The 23,627-nt window shown below is 51.0% G+C and overlaps 1 protein-coding gene across 2 annotated transcripts in view; it reads right to left on the bottom strand.

Moving 5' to 3' along the window:
• Positions 1–11,036: 11,036 nt before the first annotated feature.
• The window catches only part of MYLK4 (myosin light chain kinase family member 4), a 66,354-nt gene continuing 53,763 nt past the window's right edge, over positions 11,037–23,627 (bottom strand). For both annotated transcript variants that reach the window (XM_015234693.3, XM_015234692.3), the window contains exons 8-13: positions 21,440–21,510; positions 20,560–20,688; positions 19,776–19,928; positions 17,059–17,137; positions 13,699–13,771; positions 11,037–11,169 (exon numbers count right to left, since the gene is read on the bottom strand). In XM_015234693.3, coding sequence (XP_015090179.1) covers positions 13,724–13,771; positions 17,059–17,137; positions 19,776–19,928; positions 20,560–20,688; positions 21,440–21,510 — 480 coding nt within the window. In that variant the 3' untranslated portion in view covers positions 11,037–11,169; positions 13,699–13,723. The remainder of the gene's footprint in view (positions 11,170–13,698; positions 13,772–17,058; positions 17,138–19,775; positions 19,929–20,559; positions 20,689–21,439; positions 21,511–23,627) is intronic.

Here is a 23,627-nt window from a genome sequence, read left to right as displayed (position 1 = left end):
GCGGAGGCCACCCCGCCTGGAGCTCTGAGGAAGTGCCTCTGATTCCCCAAGAAGCTCACATCCTGGAAGAAAACTCTCAGCCTCCCAGAGGAAGAGAGCCGAGACCCCGAAGCCGCTCCCGGGGGGGAGACCAGAGGCAAGCGGGGGGAGACCAGATAAGCTCTTAATAACGAAAGCCTTTCGTTAACCACGATGTTTCTCTGTGTCGCGACTTTCCTGGACCCGGCTGAACACTTTGGGTGACGGCGGGGCCAGCCTATCCCCAGGGTGTACTTGACACTCAATAAAAAAATTAAAAACCTGCACTAATTTAAACAGTTCCAGAGTGGCTGGCAGATACGAGCAAAGCTTTAGACCAGAAGTAAGAGTGAAAATGTAATGGGGCACTTTCTTTTTAAATGAGCCAATCGGCCCTAAAACAGAGGTAATACGTACACGCGTGTAACCAGCCAAGCTGAGAGACACGTTTCCAGCAAACAATTGTCTGGAAAACACTGGCCCGGCCAAGGAGAGGGCTGAGGTATCAGGTGACTCTCCCAGGAGCAGCCTTGACCTCCACTCAGGTCGGCGGGCCTTCAGGGCAGGGGACACAAGGCCTCGCCTTGGAGACCCTGCCTGTGAGCGCGTGTGTGTGTGAAACAGCTTCCCATCCTTAACCAGCTGCACCCTGATATTTGCCGTGTGAATACGTGACTGTTTAGCTTAGCCTTTGTTAGCGGTTTTCCTGAGTGTGAAGCCATGTGTGTGTGTGCGTGTGTGTGAATTCACACAGGATAGAAAACAATGCCAGTGAACACAGGCGTGGGGAGCTTATGATGCCACAAGGGCCAGGAGGCTCCGGCTGCCCCTTTGACCACGGCGGCTGCTGCTGCAATCGTGTGTTAAAGGAGCATCTCCTCTGCAGCCCTGAAGGAGGCGATGCCTTTTTCACGATGGAGAGAATTGCCAAGTGTCTCGAGGGGGCCCTTTCACCGTCCTCTCCCCCCCGCAGTGACTTGGTGCCGTGCTCAGCAGGTCAGCTCTCGTCCACGAGCAAGTCCTGGCTGTAAACAGCCACTGGAGGCGGTAGAGTGGTTGAGTGTTTGTTGTGTTTTGGGTTAGAAAGACCTTAGGATGATTCCCCACCCGTACAGTTTCAGAGTGAATGGCCTTCAGCCAGCCACCCAGCTAGAGAAGATTCTGTTTCCTTATATGGAAAGTTGGGATTACAGCAGGATCCCACACTTCACACAGATTACTATGCAGATTAAATCAGAGAAAGACGGAAAACCTCTCAGCACCACGTCAGGCACAAAGTAGCTGCTTAATTAACGATACTGACATGGCCGTGCTGCGCCAGCTGACTTCATGGACATAAGCAGCGGTGCTTAGATACCTCCTTGATTTGCTTCTGTCTTGGGGCCAGTCTGCCTCTTTGGGCAGCACATTAGAACCTCATTTTTAACAGGTACATGAGGGCATAAACTCAGTAGCTCTAATATTCCATGAGTTTAATGCAAGGAAGTAGAGACACGAAGGAGTTAACCCAGTTCCGCCTGCAAGGTTGCCCATTTGAGGGGATCCCATCTGCAGTGCTGTTAGGAGATTTCTGGGTGCTTCATTCTATGATGCAACCTGGACAGTTTCCCACTTGTATCACAGACTTCCTTGGGGTTACAGCTGAAGCAGTACTTAGGGAAATTATTCACACTAAATGCCTATATAAGAAAAGAAGAAATATTTCAAATCAGTGGCCTAAGTTTCCTCCTCAAGAAATTTTTTAAAAAGAGCAGACTGAACCCAAAGTGAGGAGAAGGAAGGAAATAATAAAGATAAGAACAGAAATCAATTAAATAGAAAAAGGGAAAATTAATGGGAGGACAAATGGGGGGAAAGCAGGTTCTTTGAGAAGATTAATAAAATTGATAAACTTCAAATCAGATGGATCAGAGAAAAAGAGACAAGATACAAATCAGGAACGAGAGAGCGGGAATCATCACAGATTCTAAATATATTAGAAGGATTATAGGGAAATCTCATGAACAACTTCATGCCAATAAACTTAGAAAATCGACGACTTCTTTGAAAGACACTAACTACCAACATTCACTGAAAAAGAAATAAATACTCTGAATACCCCTATATTTGAATAATTTGATTTTGAAGAAATTGAATGAAATTTGAAGTTATAAACCTTCCCATAAAGAGAACTCCAGGCAAGATAGCTTCCCTGGTAAATCCCACCAGGCACCTAAGAAAGAAAGAACATAAATTCCTGCAGAAAACTGAAAGGAGGAAATATCACCAAGCTTATTCTATGAGGCTAGCATTTCCATGAAAGCAAAAGACGTTACAGCAAGACTGCAGGATTGCACCTCTACAAGCACAGATGTAAACATTCTGAGTAAGCTTTTATCAGACTGATTCCCGGAATATATATAAGCATGATAAATCATGACCACGTTGGGCTTGTCACAGGAATGCATGGTCGGTTTAATATTTGCAAGCTAATGTAATTCACATATTAATAATTTAAAAAGTGAATAATCTAGAAAACGAAAGCCGTGTGGTCATATAAATACACTTTCTAAAAATATTTTTTAAAGAAAATCCAGTGTCCATTTCTGATAAAAAAAAAACTCTCAGAAAACTAGGAATAGGAGGAAAGGCCCTTGACCAGATGAAGGGCACCTATGAAGAACCTACAGTTAATGTTATACTTAATGCTGAAGCATTGAGTCCTTTTTCCCAAAGGTCACGAGCAGGACAAGACTGCCTGCTCTCACCGTGTCTTTCAATGTTGTACTTACTGCCAGTGCAATAAGATAGGAAGAGAAATAAAAGGCATCCAGACTGGAAAGGGAAAAAGTAAAATTGTCTTTATTTGCAAACAACATAATCATCTATGCAGAAAATTCAATGGACTTCACAAAAACCTATGAGAATTATTGAGTCCAGTGAGGCTGCAGGATTTAAGATCAATATGAAAAAATAAGTTTTATGTTTTTAATAGCAATAAAGAATCAGAAATTACAACTTCAAAAATAAATTTACCATAGCATCAAGGAACATGAAATGTTTGGTGATAAAATCGGACAGAGTGAGAGACCTGAGTACTGAAAACTACGATACATTGATGAGAGCAATTATATTTTAATTAAAATTATAAGCACATTGTGTTTCTGTGTCAGAAGACTCAGTGCAGTTAAAGATCACTCCTCTTCAGATTAATTTGTAGGTTCAGCGCAATCCCAGTCAAACACCAAGCAGACTTTCTCTGTAGAAATTAACAAACTCATTCAAAAATTCACATGTGGATGTGAAGAATATAGACTAGCTGAAACAATTTGAAAAATAAAAAAGGGAGACTTAAAGTCAGGAAGTTCACTGCCATATATGCCCCTCTAAGCCTAATTTTTACCCCCCAGCTGCCTCTGTAATGTCACCACATAATAACTACTTATAACTAATAAAATGGCTATTAGGTTACCATGCAGTAGAAACTCCTACATAAAAGCGAAACAGTAAACACTGTTTACTGCTTACTGTGAGAAAATGGGAACCTTACTCTGCCAGAAAGGGCCAGGTCTCCTCCCATCCTGTACTTCAAAGGCATTATTTTGAAATTACAAGTCCCAGTAGATTGTCACAACGGGAACCCTCATTATCTGGTTTGCTCCTTTTTATGTTATTAGCAACGTCCCAGTGTGGCAGAGGCCCTGAGCCACACAGTCTACCTTTTAAGCAACAGCCGGACGGCAGCCGAGTTTGTAAGGCAGCACACCCTGGATTAAAGGAACAACTGAGTAAGGCAGAAGCACGGTGAGAACGAGTGCAGGGAGCCTGACCACACCTGCGGCGGCCGACTTGCAAGGAGTCAGCGGGCGGCAGGCTTCGCAGAGCAGCAAAAGCCATGTTTCCCCTTGGAAAGCTGTGAGCCACTGCACCCGAGAAAACCTGCTAAGCCAATTATGGAATGATAAGGTTTGGGACCAACAGGAAGATTTGCAGTGAAAGAAGTTTCTAAAAACTATTTTAAAAGCGTTTATAAAGGCAGACCGTACATTGTCTTTGGAAAACTTCATAATGTTTTGGAATATGAAGTTCAGTTTTATTAAACATATGGGCAAGTTTGAAATTATTCAGAATATTAAAATTAATTTGAAAATAATTAAAATTCAGAAAAACCTCAGGTGTGTGTCCAAGTTCTGGACAACATTAATATTGTATAAAAATTGCTAAGGAAATTTACAGAGAACAGGTGTGCGAAGTAATTGAGGGGAGAAAAAGTTCAGACATTAATTAGCAAGAATTATGAATATCCTTGTTGGGTTGTTTTCTCTCAAGTTGACGTATTTTTAAGCATATGTATAGAGGAAATTTTTTTTTAATTATGAGTGCATATGGAAAATAAAATCTTACTTATTTTTAATATTCTGTACTTTTGCCATCAATCACTTAATGAGACGTGGAAGGAAAACAAAAAAGGGTCTAAACCAAGAGAAAAATATGATTCTAAATATTTTCGGAAATTAATTCAATAAGTCTTGCTAGTTGTGTTGAAATATTCTCATTCCCAATCCAGCAAAACAAGGATTCATGCATCAAAAGTTAGCTCTGTGAAACTTGGAGAGGAAAGGATTATTATGCCCAGAATAAGACCACGCCCCGCACTCGAGGGGCGCACGGGAGGGAGGAAGCCAGCCCACGAGAGCAGAAGGCGGGAAAGTGCTGTGACAACGGCTGTGAGAAGAGGAAGGCGTGACGAGGACGTGGCCGTGGGCTGGGAAGGAGGTGGGACTGGGGTGTTTATCAGGTAGAAAGATGAGTGGAAAACATTTCAGACAGAGAGAGGGAGTCCCGGCTCGGAGGACAGCGGGCAGTCCCCCCCTCCCTGGGGCGGGACTCGAAAGGACCCAGAGCAGAGGCTGGCGATCGTTCTCACTTCTCAGCTGACGCGCGCACCTCCCCCTGCCGGTGGCCGGGAGAGACACACCGCGAGCAAAAGCGCTGGCGGGGGAACCCGGTGAAGGAGGAGAGGGTCCATCAGTAATTCTGCTGGCAATACGAGCTCACTTCACAGTGGATTCTGAAGCCTCTGGGGAACGGTGCAGTAAAGTGAAGACACAGTCCCCTACCCCAGAATATTTAAATTAAAGAAAAAAGACGGAGGTGTATAAGGCTTTAGAAACATAAACAAGCCCATGGTGCCAACGCCTTCAGAAATGGTAGAAGCCACCGTCACCAAAACCAAGGTGGGAAAAGCTCTGGAGACAGGCTGCGGGAGGAAGCTGCAAAGACTGGGGAGAGTGATCGCGAAAGCTTGAAGGGCCTCGAAGGGCGCTTCATGAAATCCTAAAGATCTTTCATGGGGTTACGTGGAGGGCTGGAAGGAAAGCGAAGAAAACGTTACTTGAAACTGGTAGAGAACAGCCTTTGCCCGCTGGTGGCAGACAGTTCAGCAGCACGGCGACCTGCGTGACGGGGGGCGGCCGACTTAGCGCGCGGGCTGCGCGGTCCAGCCGAGGCGGTTTCCCTGCCCTGCTCAGAGCGCTTCCTGCTTCCTTCCTGCTGCTTGTGATAAACTGGAAGGAGGGAGCTCATCTAAAGGAAGGGCTTTTAAACAGAAAGGAATGTGAAACCTTAGCCTCCCCCACAACCAAACACACTGTGATTAAGACATGGCTTCCCGGCGAAGGTCAGATCCAGGCCCTCTGAGGACACCATGGCCAAACCAGGAAGCCGAGGGTCTAAAGAGTGGACTGCCGAGAAATGTCGCACAGACATTTTTCCTCTTAAGTGAAGAGTAAGAATGTAATATAGTATTAGAATAACAGTAACGGAGTAGTTCCCACAGGACAGTGCAAGAACGCAGCGAGCTCGGGAGCCCACGGGCTTGGGCGTGGCCGAGGGTCTGAGAACTCCGGGGGGGTGTTCAGACACTTATGCAGGATGCTGTCACCTGACCCAACTCAACAGTCACCCGGACCCTTGCGATTAGAATCTCATCACACCTGTCCTGCGTGGCCCGTTCCTACAAGGTGCTGTCACAGACACGCAGCGGTCTGTGTAAGCGTGGCCGTCCCACCACTGTCGCTTGTAGCCGTGGCAGCGTTGAGCCTGAACCTTGTTTTTGTTGTACTGAATACCGCCGGGCAGCCAGGTCCTGGGGAGGAGGCTGCTGCCTTCACTCACCCCGCCTACTGGACGCTGGTGATAGTCCTGGGGCCCTAACAGGTGTGATGACCCAGTCTGCTCAGGTCTGTCTGAGAACGAGGCTGCCAGGCAGTGAGAATCTCCACGCATCCGTGTGGCTGCCCGATGGCGCACGCAGCCTCAGAGTGACGGGCACCCTGGGAAACACCGCATCGTGGTACCCAGAGGGCTGGCCTCTGGAGGAAGCCAGGAGGCAGTGCCCTTGGCAGGGCAGCAGGTGTCAGTGTGCACTGGGCTGCCAGGTGATGTCCGGCAGGAAGAGGCCTCTCTCCTGGCATGCTAGTTCTTAAGCTTGTGTCCGAATTATTTTGGAAGTCTCTAGAAATAACTGGGTGAGTTTTGAGGGGGCTGAGCTCTGCAGTTGAGGCCATAAGCCAGCTAAGCACAAATTAACGAGATACCGCAGAGGGCCCGTGAGGTTTCCCCGCCAGGGGAGGAAGTCAGGACACCCCCCCTGGACATCCAGGTGGGAAGGGCTGAGGCTTGCAACGGAGACGAAACTCATCGGGACTGTCTCAGCCACGTGCGGGTTGGGGGACCCATCCCTGCTGGGCTAAAACGGGGGTGCTGGCGTGGACCCGACGTTGTCCTCAGACACACGGCTCGGAGCTGATCCGCCACAGCCGTGTGCCGCCAGGACGCTGGCCCAGAAGCCAATGTGCCAGCCCAGGGCTGGGCGGCTGTTTCACCCTACCTCTTTGGAGACAGACACCTTTCTGGGTCTGAGGAATATCCACGCGGGCACGTTAAAGGGTTGGACTGCTGCTAACTGACTGCCTCAACAACCCGTCAAACGCTATTCTGATTCAAGATGCCCTATCTATCTATCTTTCTGTCTGTCTATCTGTCTTTCTGTCTGTCTGTCTGTCTATCTATCTACCTATCTATCTATCTTTCTGTCTGTCTATCTATCTCAGTCACATTTTTGTGCTAATAGGGGAAAACCCTGACCCTTGTGCTGGTGCACGGTAAACACTGTGTTTGAATGGGGGAGCTGCTTTCCCCACGGGGCTGGCCGGTGTCCCTGGGGACAGTCCTGGGGCCCCTGCAAGTGTGACGTCGCTCTTTGAAGGCAGCCTGGGTCCTCGATATCACAGGACTTAACATGCCAGCCTCGTCACCGAGGGGAGTGTATCGCATTTGCTAAGTCCACCTCACAGAATAAATTAGCTCATGAACCAATAGGTCAATAAGGCGCACGTTTATTCTTCGATACAATACACATTTATGACTGTTACACGTCTTTATAAGGCAAAGAAACACGGCTGAATGGAACGGTGCTCAGGAACAGAAAATACACGACACGCGCAATCGCCCCGTTATGACGCCAGTTTCATGACTTAGCTACACTGATACCCTCATCAGGAGGGCTCCCGGGCATCTGCCAGCGGGGACGACCACGGACACGCAGACCTCAGCACAGGCACAGCCGGGCCTAGAATGTTCTCTGCTCTTTCCAGCGGGCAGCAGGGGTGGGGTTACAAGCCTTCATGGAAGGTGAAACTGCCCATTTGAAGACCACTTTGGAAAGCACACCTGGCTGAATCAGAGCTAGAAGTACACAGGCCTTCTCATGCCTGGGAGTCATTCCTGCAACGCAAGGGAGTGAGCCTGGAACAGGAATTCAACATCCAGTGAGTCCAGCATCCAGTTTCCTTTAGGACGGAACGCAACTTGCCTTTTGGAAATACATTTTTCATTTCAAGGAGGTTTTAGGGGAGCATGATGGATAAGAAAATGGACTTTGGCTTTAACTTAAAAAGAGAAAGAAGTGAAAAATTTATAAAGAAGGAGCAAAAGCAAAGTGGGGGCATCGTGGCTGTCCTGTACCCACGGCAGAACCACCGGGGCAGCGCTGAGCTGAGCCCACCGCCCTTGGCCCCGAGGTGCCCGCCCGCCCCCTCCTAACACGTTCCCAAGTCAGTTTTCCAAACGAAGCCCTTAAACAGGCCCGAAGTCCACGCCAAACAAGCAGGTGTCTGACAGCGGCACCCGCGCCCAGAGCCTGGGGTGGGGGTGGTGGGAGCAGAAAGATAAAAACAAATAAAGGGGTGGCCTTGCTCATTTCTCTAACATGAAATCTGAATTTTGATCCTAAAACAAGAAAAGAAAAATCTGCTACCCAGACTTCCACACCAATGTTGAAAACGTCGGTGCTCCCACGCCTTCAGGACCCGGCGCGTCGCAGTCTGCCGTGACTGTGCAGCCCGCCCGCCGACTGACGTTTTCGCGGAAAGAGAGCAAAATGACATCAAGTCAGACAAAAGGCAGGGCTGGGGTGCTCGGCCGACGTGCGTCAGCCCACGTGAGTTTGGGTGAGGATCTCTCCCGGAGGTTTTCACGTCACAGGCTGGCCGGGAGCCCTGACTTTCACACAACAGATTCGGGTGCCTGCTGGTGTCTGACAAATGACGAATGCAGACGTGCTTTTTCCTAATAGTCTGCGATGTTTATCTCTCTCCAGGCCACGTCGGTGCCTGGTTTCCTCCGTTTACTGGAGAAATGGCAGCAGCCTCACTGGGGTGAGCAAGAGCCATCACGTCCAGTAAGAGGGCGGAGACGCAATACAGCCATTCAGACCCTGGTGATTTCTTGGAAAAACTGATCACAGTGGCCCAGTCCAGCCAGACTCCGCGTCTTGGGGGTCCACGCTTTCGGCTGGTTTGATTCCTCGGATGCACAAAGCCCTGTTCCCATCGGGGCAGCCACACCGGGCGTAGAGGGAGGGGACAGGGCGAGCAGGAGACCAGTTCCCAGAACTCCAGGCTGTGATGACTGACTCTGCGATGTGCACACTGTCCTCGGCCCCCGTACAAAAGGCACCCCTGCTGGCCTGGGGCTGCCCCCCGGCCAAGTGTGGAGTTTAACTGCAAATTCGATGCAGATCCATTTTCAAAGTAGAGTCTCCTTTCTAAACCCCCTAAAAAATAAAAAATCACACCCACTAACTGTGGGGCCACCAGTGGATTACTTTGGCAAAGAGACCGTGCGTTCATCTGGCCAGAGCTCTCTTCCGCGTGCGGGGCCTGGGCAATGAGCCCCTATGGGGTCGGAGCACGGCCAGGTGAGTCTGTGCGCCCTGCCAACAGCCCCCTGCTCTGGCCGGAGGGGCGTCCACACCACGCCCTCCACAAGGGTTTCAGATCAGACCCCCACGTCCTGGTCAGCATTCGACTGGACGCCAGCTCTCTGCGGGCTGAGTGTCAACCTTGCCCTGGCTTGGATTTTCCCAGACTCAATGAAGTGCCATCAGTAAAGATAGTGCAGTAACCAACACTTCAGTCAGGGCTTTGTGTGTGTGTGTGTGTGTGTGTGTGTGTGTGTGTGTGTTTTAAGGAAACTAAATTTAACATTTAAACATAGTCTCATAACGGGAACAGAGAGACCAACCTTGGATAAACGCATAGGCCCAGGGGAAAAAGAGATGCATCAAGATGTAGGCACAGAGGCCGGAGAGGGGCATCTCCATTGCCTGCATGCCCACCAAGTTGGCACGTGGCCTGAACGCATTACACGTCTTCTTCTGCCTCTCCTCCCCCGGGACCTGAAACACGAGGGAAAGGACGTCGCACGTGTGGTTATCCATAGGCACAGGATGAGGACTCGCTCGGTGGACACAGAAACGATGCAGAGAAGCCAGCACACATCAAAGCTGCCCCCGCCCCGCTGCTGTAGGAATAAGCTGTTCTTGTTTTGTTTTGCCACTCTCGGGACAGCTGGAGCCTGGAACAATTTAAGCTAAAAACAAGGACATTATTATAGCTGATCTCAGCACAGCAGGTATCTGCGAGTGGGAGGGCGAGGGAGGTGCGGGAGCTGTGCGGCGGGCGTGGCGCCGGGCCGGTCACAGGAGGGCGCGCGCTCTGCCTGGCCCCTGTGTCAAGAAGCAGCCACGCGCATCTCGCCCTCGGGGCCCTGTGCCTCTCCCGCCGGGTCCCGCAGAGCTCGCGTCCCTGGTGAAGAATCTGGGATGAAACGGCCCCCGAGCTCGGAAGCAAGAGGGCGCTCCCAGCTGGAAATCACGGTCAGGTCCCGAAGCGAGTGGAGGTGCCGCTTGCCTTCAGAGACGCCGCATGGCGAGGCTAGTGGTCTTTGCCCACGTCCAGGGGCACCCAAACTCCTTCGACAGGAAGCCCCGCACTGCCCCCCCCCGGACCCCACCAGACCCACCGATCCCCGTGTCCACGGCATAGAGGGAGGCTCTGGTGCCTGTCAGCGTTACTCCAAAGGCCCTGACTCAGGGACTAGCCGGAAGCAGACACCTCCCGCACCGCCTCGTAAAGCCAGTGTGTTTCATGCAGACGAAGGTTCAGGCGGAAGAGAGCAGGGCGCCAGGTGAAAGCACGTGTCCTGCGTTTGAAAGTAAATCGGCTGCTTGGACGAGGCCGCTGCTCTTGGAGGAGATTTCAAAATAAATGGAAGATAGAACGTCTGATGCCTCTCACCTCAGAATTCAAAGAAAGCTTATGTTCCGAAAAGCAAATGATTTATCAGTGGGATTCACCTGATTTCACACCGAATCAAAATAATAACGTCTGAGAAACTATGTGGTCAGTGGGGCACCAGACTCAGTTTTTTCTGACGACCGACATCCTCGTCCCTTCGCAAGGCGATCCCCCCTCTAAATGCATCCAATGTGTTTTAAAATCTCAACTAAATCCCCGGGGTGCTTGCCCCAGGGCTCTTGGAGACAGCAGAGCCAAGGCCCCTGGCCCACGACTGAGATCAAGAATTTCCCAGCTCAGGATGGCCGGGAAACACCTCCTCGGGGGGCACCACGCGCGGGGTGGGGCATGAGGAAGGGGTGCGGCCTGCTGCGTCCCGAGACCACCGCACTGGGGTCCCCTGTGTGCCCGGAGCTGGGGGTGGCAGCTTCTGCTCCCCAGAGCCACCAGTCCTCACAGGGGTCAGGGCATCAGAACCGCTGATGTTGCCAGAAATCTTCTCAAAGCAGCAGCCACCGCAGCCGTTTTCCTGCGAAGCAAACAAAATACGACCCTTGTTAATTCAGCAGGGCTTTTAAAATTGTAATTAGTTGGTTGTGCCCCTGAGGAAAACCACAGATGACTTTTTATAAAGTATGTGTGTCTGTGAGAAAAAAACAAAAAGAAGAAACCCTTGGAGGATCCCACTGCTGGGCTGGTGGTTTTGTTTTGTTTTGTGCAAGATATTTTCGTCCCGTTTGCAGGATCGAAGGACAAGGCCCCTCTGTTCCCGCTGGAGCGCAGGCCCCTCCCTGCCTGTGCCGCCCGGCCGCCCCGCCGGCCTGATGCCGGCATCAGAGCGGGGCGGTGGGGGGCTTTCCGACCACAGCTGACCCCGGCCGCACACTGGGTGCCGTGTCTACGCCGTCCCCATGGGTCCCAGGTGTCTGCAAGTTCTGTCTCATGGGCTGGCCCCAGAGCAACGGAGGTGAGAGCCGGATCACCACGCAGCTGACTTTCAGTGTTTCCTCCGTGCATCAAACCTCCCAACAAACCGCAGGAGGCTCCTCTGCTTCGGTTTACCTTGCGGAGCAGCCCTGATTCATAAGGCCTGGGAGTTGTTCTTTTTCCACAGCAATAATCTTCAGCCACCAGATTTTAAAAAAATATTATCTCAATATTGGTTTTACTCATAGTCTGTCTTGCCAAAAACCCCGCCTTCTCCTGGCAGGAAATATGGTGAAGAATGACCTATTTTTTTTAATGAGATTTTTCTCAAATGAGGCTGCCCCCAGAGTTAATATCTTAAGTTCACATTATAATTTGGAAAATTAAAAACAAGAAGGTAAACCAGGAAGCATCCACATTGCAGGGACCGCAGGGACCTGGTGGGTCTCCACCCAGCTGGGGGCCAGGAGAGGAGGCGGCTGCCCGAGCGGCCATCATGGGGCGGACCTGGCCTGACCTGGTCCAGAGAGGGCTCATCAGGCAAGTCCAACAAGGATGCTGTGCTGCTGTGCCAACGTGACGGCCCCAACACTTCTGTCTGCCCTCCTTGTGGCCGTCACCACCCGGCTGCCACCCCCCATGGCCATGGGTTCTAGGAGCCTCAGCCATCTCCCACCGCTGTTTCCCCTCGTCCTTCCCACCAGACCCTGGCGCCAGGCCTGCCTCACTGTGCTGCCTCCCGCCACCCGCCAAGTTCATTCCCACTGGGCCTCCGGCGTGACCCCGGCGCCCACGGTGGGAAGGCGGTTTGTGGCAAACCGTCGGGGTTTGTGGTCACAGGGGAACGAAGCTGCCTCTGGGACAGAGGGGAGGAGGGACCAGCCCAGCAACTGCAGGCTCACAGCACAGCCCCACTTCACCTCGGGGCCCTGAGAGTCGCCCTCTCCACACTGTCACCGGACAGAGAACTGCCTTCTCTGGTCCCCAGACTTTAAGTCCTCGCCATTTTTGACAAACGAGAATGGTCCTTGTAGGTAGAAAGCAAAGCCTTCCTGTTGACACAGACTTCTAAGTTAGTGAGAGGGTCACCAGCAAGCGACCCTCACACCCAAGGCCGAATTCTTTCCTAGTGCTGGCTGGTGACTTTTATTATGAGTCATTGATTTATTTCTACCCAATCTTATTCTACAACAGATTTAAGGCAGCTGACAAGAATACATACAGTCAAACAGACCAGCAGAACCTCAGGCCAGAATAAATATAAACCAGAATAAAAGAGTAAGACCACTGAGCTGCGCGGCTGCAGACCCACAGGTCAGGAGTCCCACAAGGTCGCCAAGTCGAGCCCCCGACTGGGGCGCGGACTCACCGACCAGGACTAGGGGCCGGCCTGCTGGGGGCGAGGGGCTCACCCGGGGGTGCAGGTGCCGGGATTACCAAAAGTCCTCTGAAATAAGTACCCCCTGCCCAGGCCTCGCCTTTAGGCCATAAATCGGGCCATACTGATGTAACAGAAGAGATTCATGTGTAAACTGTCTCTCCCTGAATAATTCTGACAACATTCTAAGCAGGGCAGGGGGGTCCAAGAGTGGGCCCAGACCCGCACGCAGCTCAGGGGAGACAAGAAGTGTGGGCTTGGGGCCGAGACCCGAGAGGATCACGCCCTGCTCTGATCTGGGGCAGCTTCGGGGGCTTGGTTAGTCTCTAAGGCTCTGAGCCACGGTCCCCCAGCTCTACCAGACACGTGCTCCTTTCCCTGATCCCACACAGGGGAAGGCCTCTGTGCAGGTCCCGCCTCCTGAGCACCTGCTCCGTGCCAACCCTGGTCCCCGGCTGCGCCTGGGTGACCTCACTGGAGCCGCTCAGCAAACCCAGGGAGTAAGGCGATCTCCAGCCCACAGCTCGGGAAATGCGAGTTTCTCAGCCAGAAAGCACAGAACGGGCTGGCTCCGGGGCCTCCTCTCAGCAGGACCACGGCCCACTACCTGCATAGCCTCCGCTCTCCCCACTCTGCTCGCACAGCCCCCCCCCCCGCCCGCACAGCCTCCCCTCTCCCCCCCTCTGCCCGCACAGCCTCCCCTTTCCTCTCGCTTTGGGCTCAAACACCCTTCAGGAAAAGGCCAAGACCAACCTTTCAAATGGACGCCTTCCAGGGACTACTTGGCCACCGGGCCCTGGCCATCGGAGCAGCAGTTCTTCATCTTCTAGGGAAACCAGAAGACATTTCGAGAAGGATTCGAACGTTTCCGTCAGTTCCTGACTTAGACGCACTGACCGGCCCTCCAGGTGCAGCTCAAGCACACCCCCTCCTGTCCCCCGGGGCCCCTGACGCCACACCCTCCCCTCAGGTACACAAAGGGCCTCGTACCCAGTGGCACTGCACTTCTGCACGTGTGTGTTTGTCAAAACTCACTTTGACAAAGCACAAGAGTCGAGACAGACTGACCGCAAGGCTGAGTCAGACACAGAGACTGCTTCTTCCCAACGTCCCCGAACCCCGGGGACAAGAGTTAGGCGGCACGGGACGGGCTCAGGAGGACTGCGGAGGCACGTCCAGCGTGGGCACCGAGAAGAGCCGTCTTAGAGGAGGCGGCTTGTAAAGCAGAACTTAGGCCATCGCGAGAGTGGGGCCGACCCAGCAGGGGCCACGGGGACAGGGCTGGAAATCTGACGTGGGGACATACTGGGACCGGAGGGGTGCCCTGGGGTCGGGGGGCCTGAACTGCTGGCTGTGTTTGGGGTGCACAGCGGGGCCTCTCGAAGACGTTCTGACCCCGGAAGACTGTGAGCAGAGCTGTAGTTAATGCCACGACGCTGTGGTGGGCGAGGGAAGAGTGGGTGGGGGATACTTCACCAGCTCGGTGAGCTGGAAGAGGCGGCAGCCGAGGCTGCGGCACAGGGAGCGGGAAAGGGGAAGGCTTATTGCTCAGGGGAATGAATCCATGTCACACCTGTTCCATCTTCCTTCCTCCCGCCCCTAAGTGTGTAACACGCCTGCCGAGCGCGTTGGCTAAGTTCGCACAGACTTGTCGTTTGGGAAGCCTTTGCCGCACCCCAGCTGAGAGCTGTTTCTGATGGCAGGCGGGCTGTGCGTCGATGGCGGGGACAGAGGGGAGCCTGGGAACCACATGTCATCCTGAGCCCAGCACCGAAGGCAGGGAATGTCAGGGCCTTAATGTCTGAGGAGGAAAATCCTCCTTAACTTCGTCGGTCGCAGGCGCGCTCGGGGTTCTGAAACAGGACGTGCTCTCAAGCACAGAACAATTAAAAGAGGTAAAGGAAAGTTTACTTTAAACTTTTTAAAATAGAATTTAGACTTAGATAGTAAATAATTTGGGTAAGAGTTAAATTTTCCAATATAAAGTTAAATTCTTGATTCTTAGAACCAAGATTATTCCAAACATCAATCTTCTGGAAAAAATTAGTCTCAATCTTTCACTGAAAAATAAAAGCTATATTAAGCTTGAGTACTGGCTTTCAGTGACACCAAAAATGTTCGGTACATGAGTGGGTCCAGGAACACCACAGCCCCCCGGCCCTGGCCCAGCAGCCCCTCCCGCAGGACGGCAGAGTCCGGAGCCTGCCTGCCTGTGGTGGGATGCTGGCTCAGTCACCTGCTCCCGCTGGGGTCCTGAACCAGCACTTAACCCCTGGCCTCAGTTTTCTCATCTACGTAATGAGCCTAATGGCAGGGCCTGTTTCAAAGGGTTGGTATGAGGCCTGAGTGTGTTAATTTTCATGGAGCAGAACAGAGCCTGGCACAGTGCGGTACAACCATAACGTTCATGGCAACTGGCTAGGTCTGCACGATGGAACTTTTTTTAAAATCCTCACCATTCTTGAAGTATCTATTCACCGTAGGCACCAGCAGTTGGATAGAAGAACGAAAAGGTGATTTTTGTTGTTGCTGTTACATGGCTTAAAACGTACTTCGAAACACGTTTAAACTGTATAATGTCATTAATTACCTGCTGTGGTTTCCATACTGTCCTGCCACGTCAAAGTGTATTTGGACACCAAGGAGCTTGGGTGAAAATACACTGGCGGAAAATTGGCCCAGAACAGGCTGGTAACCCTAATAAGCAGTTTATGTAGTCTGGGTGAGGAACCAACTCGGTAAAAGCCTATTTTTACTTGACATCAGTACCAATTATCAAGGAAAGGTGTATTCAGACACAAATAAAACGTACTACTGATGCCGAATTTAGAAGGAGAGTTCATTTCAATAAAAGCTGGATGTGGAAAAAATGAATACCTGAAGCAGAGTCATTCCAAGGGTTTGGTCAGTGGAAAGCTCCAGTCAAACCCCCGGGAGGCTGAGGAGCCAAGATGGAGGAAGTGAGGGTGTATCAGACGCATCCTGTGCCAGGCGGCCGTCCCAAGGGACGTTCGCGACAGAGCCTGGTCCCCAGGGAGGCCTGAAGGCAGAGCCTGAGCATCGCCTCTCTCTGTGTCCTGCCCAGCTGACCACCCAGTTTAGTAAAGTTACTTACACGCGACACACCTGCTTCTGAGCTGTGTGTACACTCCACCGTGGTCTGGATGGAGGTAGTTGGGAGGGGACGATCACAGTAATTCAAGTCAGGGGTGTCCCGGCCAAGATAGCCATGGGGATGGGGAGGGCTGTGCAGACTCCAGAAATAACCGGAGGAGATACATACAGAACTTGGAGGTAAATTGAATATGAGATGAGGGGATGGGGGGAGATGCTCCCGGGTCTGGGTTAGGCCGTTCAGGGGGGCTGGCTGCGGACCAGGTGAGGTGGGGGGAGAGGAGTTCAGTTTAGGACTGAGAAGATCCAGGTGGAAACGTCCAGTGCACGGGTGGCGTTTGGATCTGAAGCTTAGGGAAGAACTCCGAGCAGAAGGCGCAGACGAGGGAGCTGGAATGTAAACAGTAGTCCAGACAGGGAGCGCAGACAAGGACTTGACCTGAAGTCATCCCAGAGCAGGGGCTCGGGTGCTCTCAACACACACCTCACTCATCTCTGCTTAGCCCTCTGCAGGAGTCCCTTCCCATATACGTACACCAATAGCTTCAGAAAGGTGAATATTACAGTTTTTTGGCTCCCAGAGCAGACTAGACCAGGTGAGCACGGACATTAGAGTTCTGAGTTCTGTTTTAAGGAGGATGTTTCTCTCGAATGCACATTAATATGTATTCTTCAAAACTCCACGTGTTTGCACCCCAGGCTGTGTGTGTGTGTGCACAGCTACAGGGGTGTCATCCACTTTATAATGGATACAAGAATCAAGGAACAAACACAATAAACAGCTCTGTGAAAACAGAACTCTACTAAACAACACAGTCAGCATGCATTTAAAGAACACGAGTTGCTCAGTGAAAGCATTTTAAGCACGTTAACACTAACACAAGATTCGAAGGCTGAGACAGTAGTTAGGGAGAACCTCACTGCAGGCTGGGTGCCTCCAGCGTCTGATCGTCAGAAGGTCGGAGCCGGCTGGGAAAGGGGGACACGAGCCGCGGTTACCTGCGCGCTGAGCCTGGAGTGGAGCTCGCGGTCCGACAGCCACGGGTGCTTGAGGGCTTCTCTCGCACTTATTCTCCAGCTAAAGGGAAGGCAGGAGGTTATCAGCAGCTCTGGCCGCTGCCCGGGGAGACCAGACGGCGGAGCGGCAAATCCACAGGCAGGTCTGTCTTCCCCGGAGCAGGGATCAGTGACCGTAGGCTCCATCAGATCCGACCAGGGTGATAATATCGGTAAGACAAGAAGGCAAATAACTCGGAGTGCTTCTTAATAGCCGATTTACCTTCAGAGGTAAGCGGCCACCCTAGCTGTGCTGTCTGAGCATCAGAAACTGAACTCCCACCATCCGCTGAAGAGCAGGCGTAGGTTATCACCGTGAGGCTAAAACTCTATGATGCTTGGTGATTGCAAAAGCAATTTACGTATTAAAACTTTTTAACAATATGCATTGCTAACTTTTGAATTAAGAAGCTTTGAAGAGTCAAATCCACAGAGAAACGGATGGAGAGTTAGCGTTAGGGTTGAGCGTATGTTAGAAACTTTTGCCCTAGCAAAGGTTTATAAATTTAAAAATACCTGAGGAAGAATTACAACAATATGTTATATCATAATTCTCAGCTTCGTAAACTTGTCCTGTGTGCTAAGATTTATCACGTGAAACGGAATAACCCTCCAAAATAAAAATTGCAGTTGTGACGATCTGACGTCTGCGTCTGAAACAACATCAGAAAAGCAGTGTCAGGTCCTCGTGACGCTCGGCTTGTGAGCCGCTGCAGCCGACACCAAGTACTTAAGTACGAGAGAGGAGACAAGACTTGACTTTGGCCGGTGAAGGGTCACTTGGTGACAGCCTTACCAGTAGGACCCTAAACAAACAGATATGATTTTTTTAAAACACTCTCGACTTCCACCAGCTTCAGCTGGAAGGCTTATTCTGTTGACTACCATAAATTGTCCGTACTGGACCCTCAGCCAGTAGCTGACAAGAGCCGAAAAATTACTCCTGCACTCTGATGTCAAACTTGTAAGAGCTGACTATTAAACAGTTAACAATAACATCGCATGAATAACTAAATCTTTGATGTAATTGCAAGTTTATGTTTGTGCCCAGTTTACTCTATGATAACAATTCTCAGCATTGGACAGTTAGTTTTGTCCAAGCATCGACTGGAATGCCCGGAGGTGTGGCTGCTGCTCCTCAGGCAAGAATGAGACCCCAGACTCAGGAGTGGGCAGGGCAGGGGGCCGGGGTCCCCGAGCCAGCTGTGCGCTGCTCCACTGCTCCCGGCCTCGGTTTCCTCACGTGTAAAGTAACGGTGATGCCATCCTTACACCACAGGGTCACCCGGGGACTGAACCAGGTAACACGCAAAAGTGCATCAGTAACATAGGTTCTCAGTAAGTGTGCGTCTCTCTCCCACCGAAGATTTGACTTTAGTCAATGAAGGCATTTTCCATCTGTTCGCTGCTGGTGTCCAGTAAGGTACCGACAGCGGTACTGGTTACACCAGCTCCCGTGCCACTCATCTTTCCCGTCCTTAAGGACAAAACCAGTGTCTGTTCACTGCTCTTCTCTCAATTGACTCTCCAGCCAGGGTAAGTCGCCCTCACCCTCAGGCTCAGTTCTGGCCCTTGTCGATCTACTCTACGTGAGTGAAACGTTAGCTCCACTGTTAACCCCGTCTCTCCTGTTAGGTCGTGAGTCGCCTAAAGGAGGGGACTGAGCTTTGTGCGTCTGTTCTCAGTGCCCCAGACACACTTCCGGCAGACTGGAGGCAACCGGTGAAGTCCCTGAGTGGAGGACGTGCGCCAGACCCTGCACCAGACCCACCGCCCGTGTGGTTCCCACCCCCACCCCGAACCTCCTGCCTATTAGCTCATAGTCACGTGTACTGATAACTTAAAAGCCATAGATATGATAACAAGATAAAGCAAGTATTGTTGGCCCTGAAATCTTAAATATTATCTACCTTTATATAGTTTAGACAAAACCTTCTGAAAAGTGTGTGACAGGCGAATCACAAGGCCCCCACCCCCAGATTCTAGAATGCAAACCCCAGTGTTTCGGTATCACTGTTCTTCATCCACTGAATTTTGAATTACGTGGTTTGAGCAAGACTGAAAACAGAAGCCCGTGAAATGTAAGTGCACGGCCTTGGGGAGGGTCGAGTTGTGCTGATGATCAGTTCTACCACTTAGCCAGCTGCACAATCTCGCACAGACTAGTCGGAGTCTCGTGCCTGGAACTGCAATGCCCGTTTCCACCTGTGCAGCTGGGTGGGGCTTAAAGAGAGAATGTCTACACAGCAGTCAGCATGGTCCGGTCCAGAGCAGGCTCTCAAATGAAATGGGGGTCAAGCGTTCAGCGGCGTGGAGCCGTCTACACCCCGTACGCGTGGAAGGGACTGTGGGATAGGTTACCCAAACCCGTCATTCTGAGGGTGAGTCTGCTGAGCCCAGCAAGACACCCTACTTGCAGAGCCTCATTACAAACGGCAGAGGAGGGATCTTTTCCCAGCCCCATCCCAGCCTCGTGGCCAGAGCATCCAGATCTCAGTGACCTGGACCGAGAGCATCGAATTCACTCTGCCTACAATGCCGCGGGTGCGTCACGGGCGTCACTGAGGGGCGTGGCAGCTATCGGACACAAATTCTGACAGCCGGGGACCCCGCCCCCATTATCCCTACTTCCCGCAGAGCACACAGAGAGCCAGGGTCACCTCTTCTCCTTGACCAGAAGCTTGGCGATGAACTCCCTGGCCTCCTCCGAGATGTCCTGAAACTCTGCGTCCTCTAGGTCCCACCTGCAGGCCAGGATGTTGTTCAGAGTCTCAGCGTCACTGTCTCCCAGGAAGGGGGACAGACCACTAAGTCTGAAAGACACAGAATCCAGGGTGAGTGTCCATCACCCACCTGCAGACCCTTCACAGATAGGCTGCCTTCTCGGTTCTGTCCTTGGAAACCACAGGAGGGCAGATGACCAAGAATTAAGCATAATTTACTTATACGCTTTTGCAATCAAGAAAATGCTACTGCTCTCAGCCCGACTCCTCATTAAACAGTGGCAGCAAGGATGGTGGCAGCTACCCTGAATAGTGCAGCTGCCTTTTTAAAGCCTTCACAGCTAGCAGAGTGCTGGCACGGCCTCAGGTGCAAAAGCCAGGGGTGTCGCCTCTGAGGAGCAAGGCTCCTAAGTCACTGAGGGGGAGGTCAGGGCACGAGTTTCAGGGCTTTGGGGTTTTTAAAAAATTATTTTTAGGACACTAAGTGTGTCCTAGGATCTAAAGTGATTAGCGAAGAAGACCTACTTCTGCTTTTCAGATGATGTCCGGGGAAAGGATTTACTGCTTCAGCCCACAAGAGTCAGCAGAAGCTCAGAAGCTCCTGAGTCTGGTCCGGAGGGATCTGCAGACCCACATCCGGGCTTCTGTTCAAAACAGCAGAGCCCCACAGAACAGGCGCAGCACCTGAGGAGCAGCGGAGGAGGGCCGGGGGTCTGCTTACAGCATGTAGGCGATGACCCCCACGCTCCACATGTCCGTGGGGAAGGAAACGAAGTCGTAGTTCACCACCTCAGGGGCAAGGAACTCCGGCGTTCCGAAGTTCACCTTCAGCTTCTCTCTGGGTTTGTACCTGAAATTTTGGAGACAACACGGAGGCATGGAGAGGGCGCATCGGAGATCATGGAAATTGCAAGGATGCAGCCTATGAGCAAAACAAGTGCATCCACACGGCAAGTTTAAAATCCTTCTTTAAAGGAAGTCACGTATTTAAGAGAGAGTGTCCAAAGCTTGTGAGGAAGCTTCCTCCTACCAGACAGGCTCAATAATCTTAAACAGTCGTGAGAATAGTCAGAACCCTGAATTGCGGAATACGGTGACAGGAGCCCCGGCACAGGGCTGACATGGGGGCGGCTTGAGCAGGCCTGTGTCCATGAAGAAGGAGGACGCAGTGACTTACGACCATTTTACAGCCTCGCTCATGTGCTGAAGCCCACACACACTCCTTCGTCCCTTGAGCTCCTTGTCCGTATCAGAACCCTTTGCTTACACAATTAATTTTTTTAAAGGAAATCTCTTTACAGATGGAACAAATATAAAAGACTAAGACAGACACTTACAAATTCTGAATTAATGTCTTCAGATGTAATAACTTCACCGTATTAGGTTTTAATATTCTATATTTTTTCTTGCATGCACTGTGGAAACCCCTGAGTTTGTTCAAGCCCTGAAGCCAGAAAGGGAGAGCGGAAACACAATTTTTGTCAAGTTCTTTCTAAATGGGGGCATGAAACCAAGGGTTAGATCAGATTTATCTTTGCAAAGAAAGAGCGCCCAGCAAGCTCCCTAACTCGGTTCACACACCTATGTCCAAACTGACATACCTTCTGGCCAATCCAAAGTCAATAATTTTTATTTGTTTAGTGTCCCGGTTCACACACAGGATGTTCTCAGGCTGCCAGGAGAAAGAGACACATTAGCAACGAAAACAACCATCCTTCACTCAAATTGTCCTTGAACCACAACTAAAAATACAACGATGCTCAGGAAAAACATATCAGGCCTTTCGCTTTGGGGCTGGCTTGTCTGCGTGGGCATTTTCTCCTCTAATTATGTGGTGGGTGAGGCTGTCGGGGCCCTGCCAAGCCTGCCCTGCCCTGCCCGCTCCGCTCGCTGGTTCTGCAGTCGGCCCGAATGCGTGAGTTCAGGCAGAGGCCTCCCGCCTCAGGACCTTCCGAATGGACTGGCGGAGGCTGTCTCCAGCTTGACGTCTGTCCCCCTAAAATTATTAAGTATGAATTTCCCCTTTATGGAGGAATATTTTTTCCCAAGGATTTACGAGTTCCAAGAGAAATGGCCTGATTCATTTAGAAAGCCACACTGAACACACAATATAATGTGAACGTTCCTGACCTCCAGACTTTCCCTTTGTGCTTAGTCTATGGGAAAGTCATATGTAAAAGGAGGGTTCCCCCCACCCCCAGTCATTCTTCATTCTCAGCAATTCCAATGTTTTGCTGAGTTTGGTCTCTGTGCCTAAAACCCTTGACAAAGCGTTCCCTTGGAGTTTGACTCTGGAAAGGCTCTGCCCTGCCAATCTGACAGGCTTGGGGTGAAGAGGGAGAAAGGTGAGCTAGCCCGTGTTTACAGGTTGTCCTACAAGGGCACCTGCATTTGTCCAGACAGAAAACCTGAGCTCTGGGGAAGACAAGGGGTTTGGTTTAAAGCTAAGATCATTCATAAAAGAGAAAGTTTTCAAAGAATTGCCTGAATCTCTCAAGCTCTTATTAACCCTAACTCTTTCCTATGCACTGGGGAGGGCGTCAGCCAGGTCACCAGGTCCCCAGGACCTCATGCCCTGTCCTTTGGGTGGGGTCATGGCTGCCCCCCGGCCTGTCCAGGTGGAGAAGAGGTTAGAATGAGATCAGAAACACAGAAACACTTCATGAAACAACATCGTACCTCCCGTCCATGTTGGTTGGGCATAATGTCTCTGGAAGTCTTTTTCTAAATATCTCTAAAACAGATGTCTGTAAGCAAAGGCAATTTATAGAGAAGTGGGTGCTATATAAGAATATTTGGCCTCACGCTTAAGTAACTGATTGATCATGTATAAAGCTGTCCAGCTGCCAAAGAACACTGACATAAAAAAATCTGTTTGCAGAATGTAAAGAAACGGCTCCAAGGGCACTTCAAAGAGTTAATTTTTTTCTAGCTATGAAATTAAAGCATATTCATTGAATATGATTTGCGACACACACACACAGCTATAAAGGAGACCACTTTTAAGTCACCTGGGTCACAGTGACAAGCACTCAACAGTCTTGGCCGTCTTCCTTCCCGTGCGCTTTCTGAAAGGGACGCCTGGTCTGTAACGACTCACCCAGCTGTTGCCTTTCTGACTGTCTCTACATACAGGCCATAACTTGCATCACTCATGGCAAGCCCTCAGTCAACACTGTGAAGCCACCTATGGCGTTGTCTGACTTACGGCAGGTCAGGTCCTAGCTCCAGCTGCCAATCAGATCCCTTCGGGGATATTTGTAGAACAGTTACACTCAGTGAAAATTCTCCGTGAAAAGATGCATCATCAAACCAGCTCATAGCCACGGGCCTTGCTAATGATTTTCAACCTCCGACTGTGTCCTTTTATACACCGCGTCCCCCTGCCCCAGGAACAGTGAGGGAAGCTAACAGAGGCCCATGGAAACCATGGAGGAAACTTAAATTCACTTAGCTCTACCATCCCCGATGGCTTCCGTAGATGGCATATTATACAGAATATAAATTTTATCTCCTTGTCGTGCTGTGCAAACAGGGAAACGACAATGACTGAGCCACCCAAGAAGATGCACTTTACGATATTCAGCCCCAGTATTAGAGCTGGTCGGAGATATCGGACCTGGTCTTTCACTGGTTATAATGAGGCACAGTCCGGGTCTGGGGACTTGATAGTGGGAGAGACAGCATAAGGGAAGGGTCGTTAATGAGAGGAGAAGGAAGATTTGGCTCCCTGCTGCTCACAGGCTTTCCACCACTCCCAGCACGGTGCCTGGCCCGCCCCACCACCCT

Source organism: Vicugna pacos, chromosome 20 (genome assembly GCF_048564905.1).
Source record: "Vicugna pacos chromosome 20, VicPac4, whole genome shotgun sequence".
Lineage (NCBI taxonomy): Eukaryota > Metazoa > Chordata > Mammalia > Artiodactyla > Camelidae > Vicugna > Vicugna pacos.
Note: the sequence above shows the minus strand (reverse complement) of the source record. Positions and strands in the feature narration are given on the sequence as shown.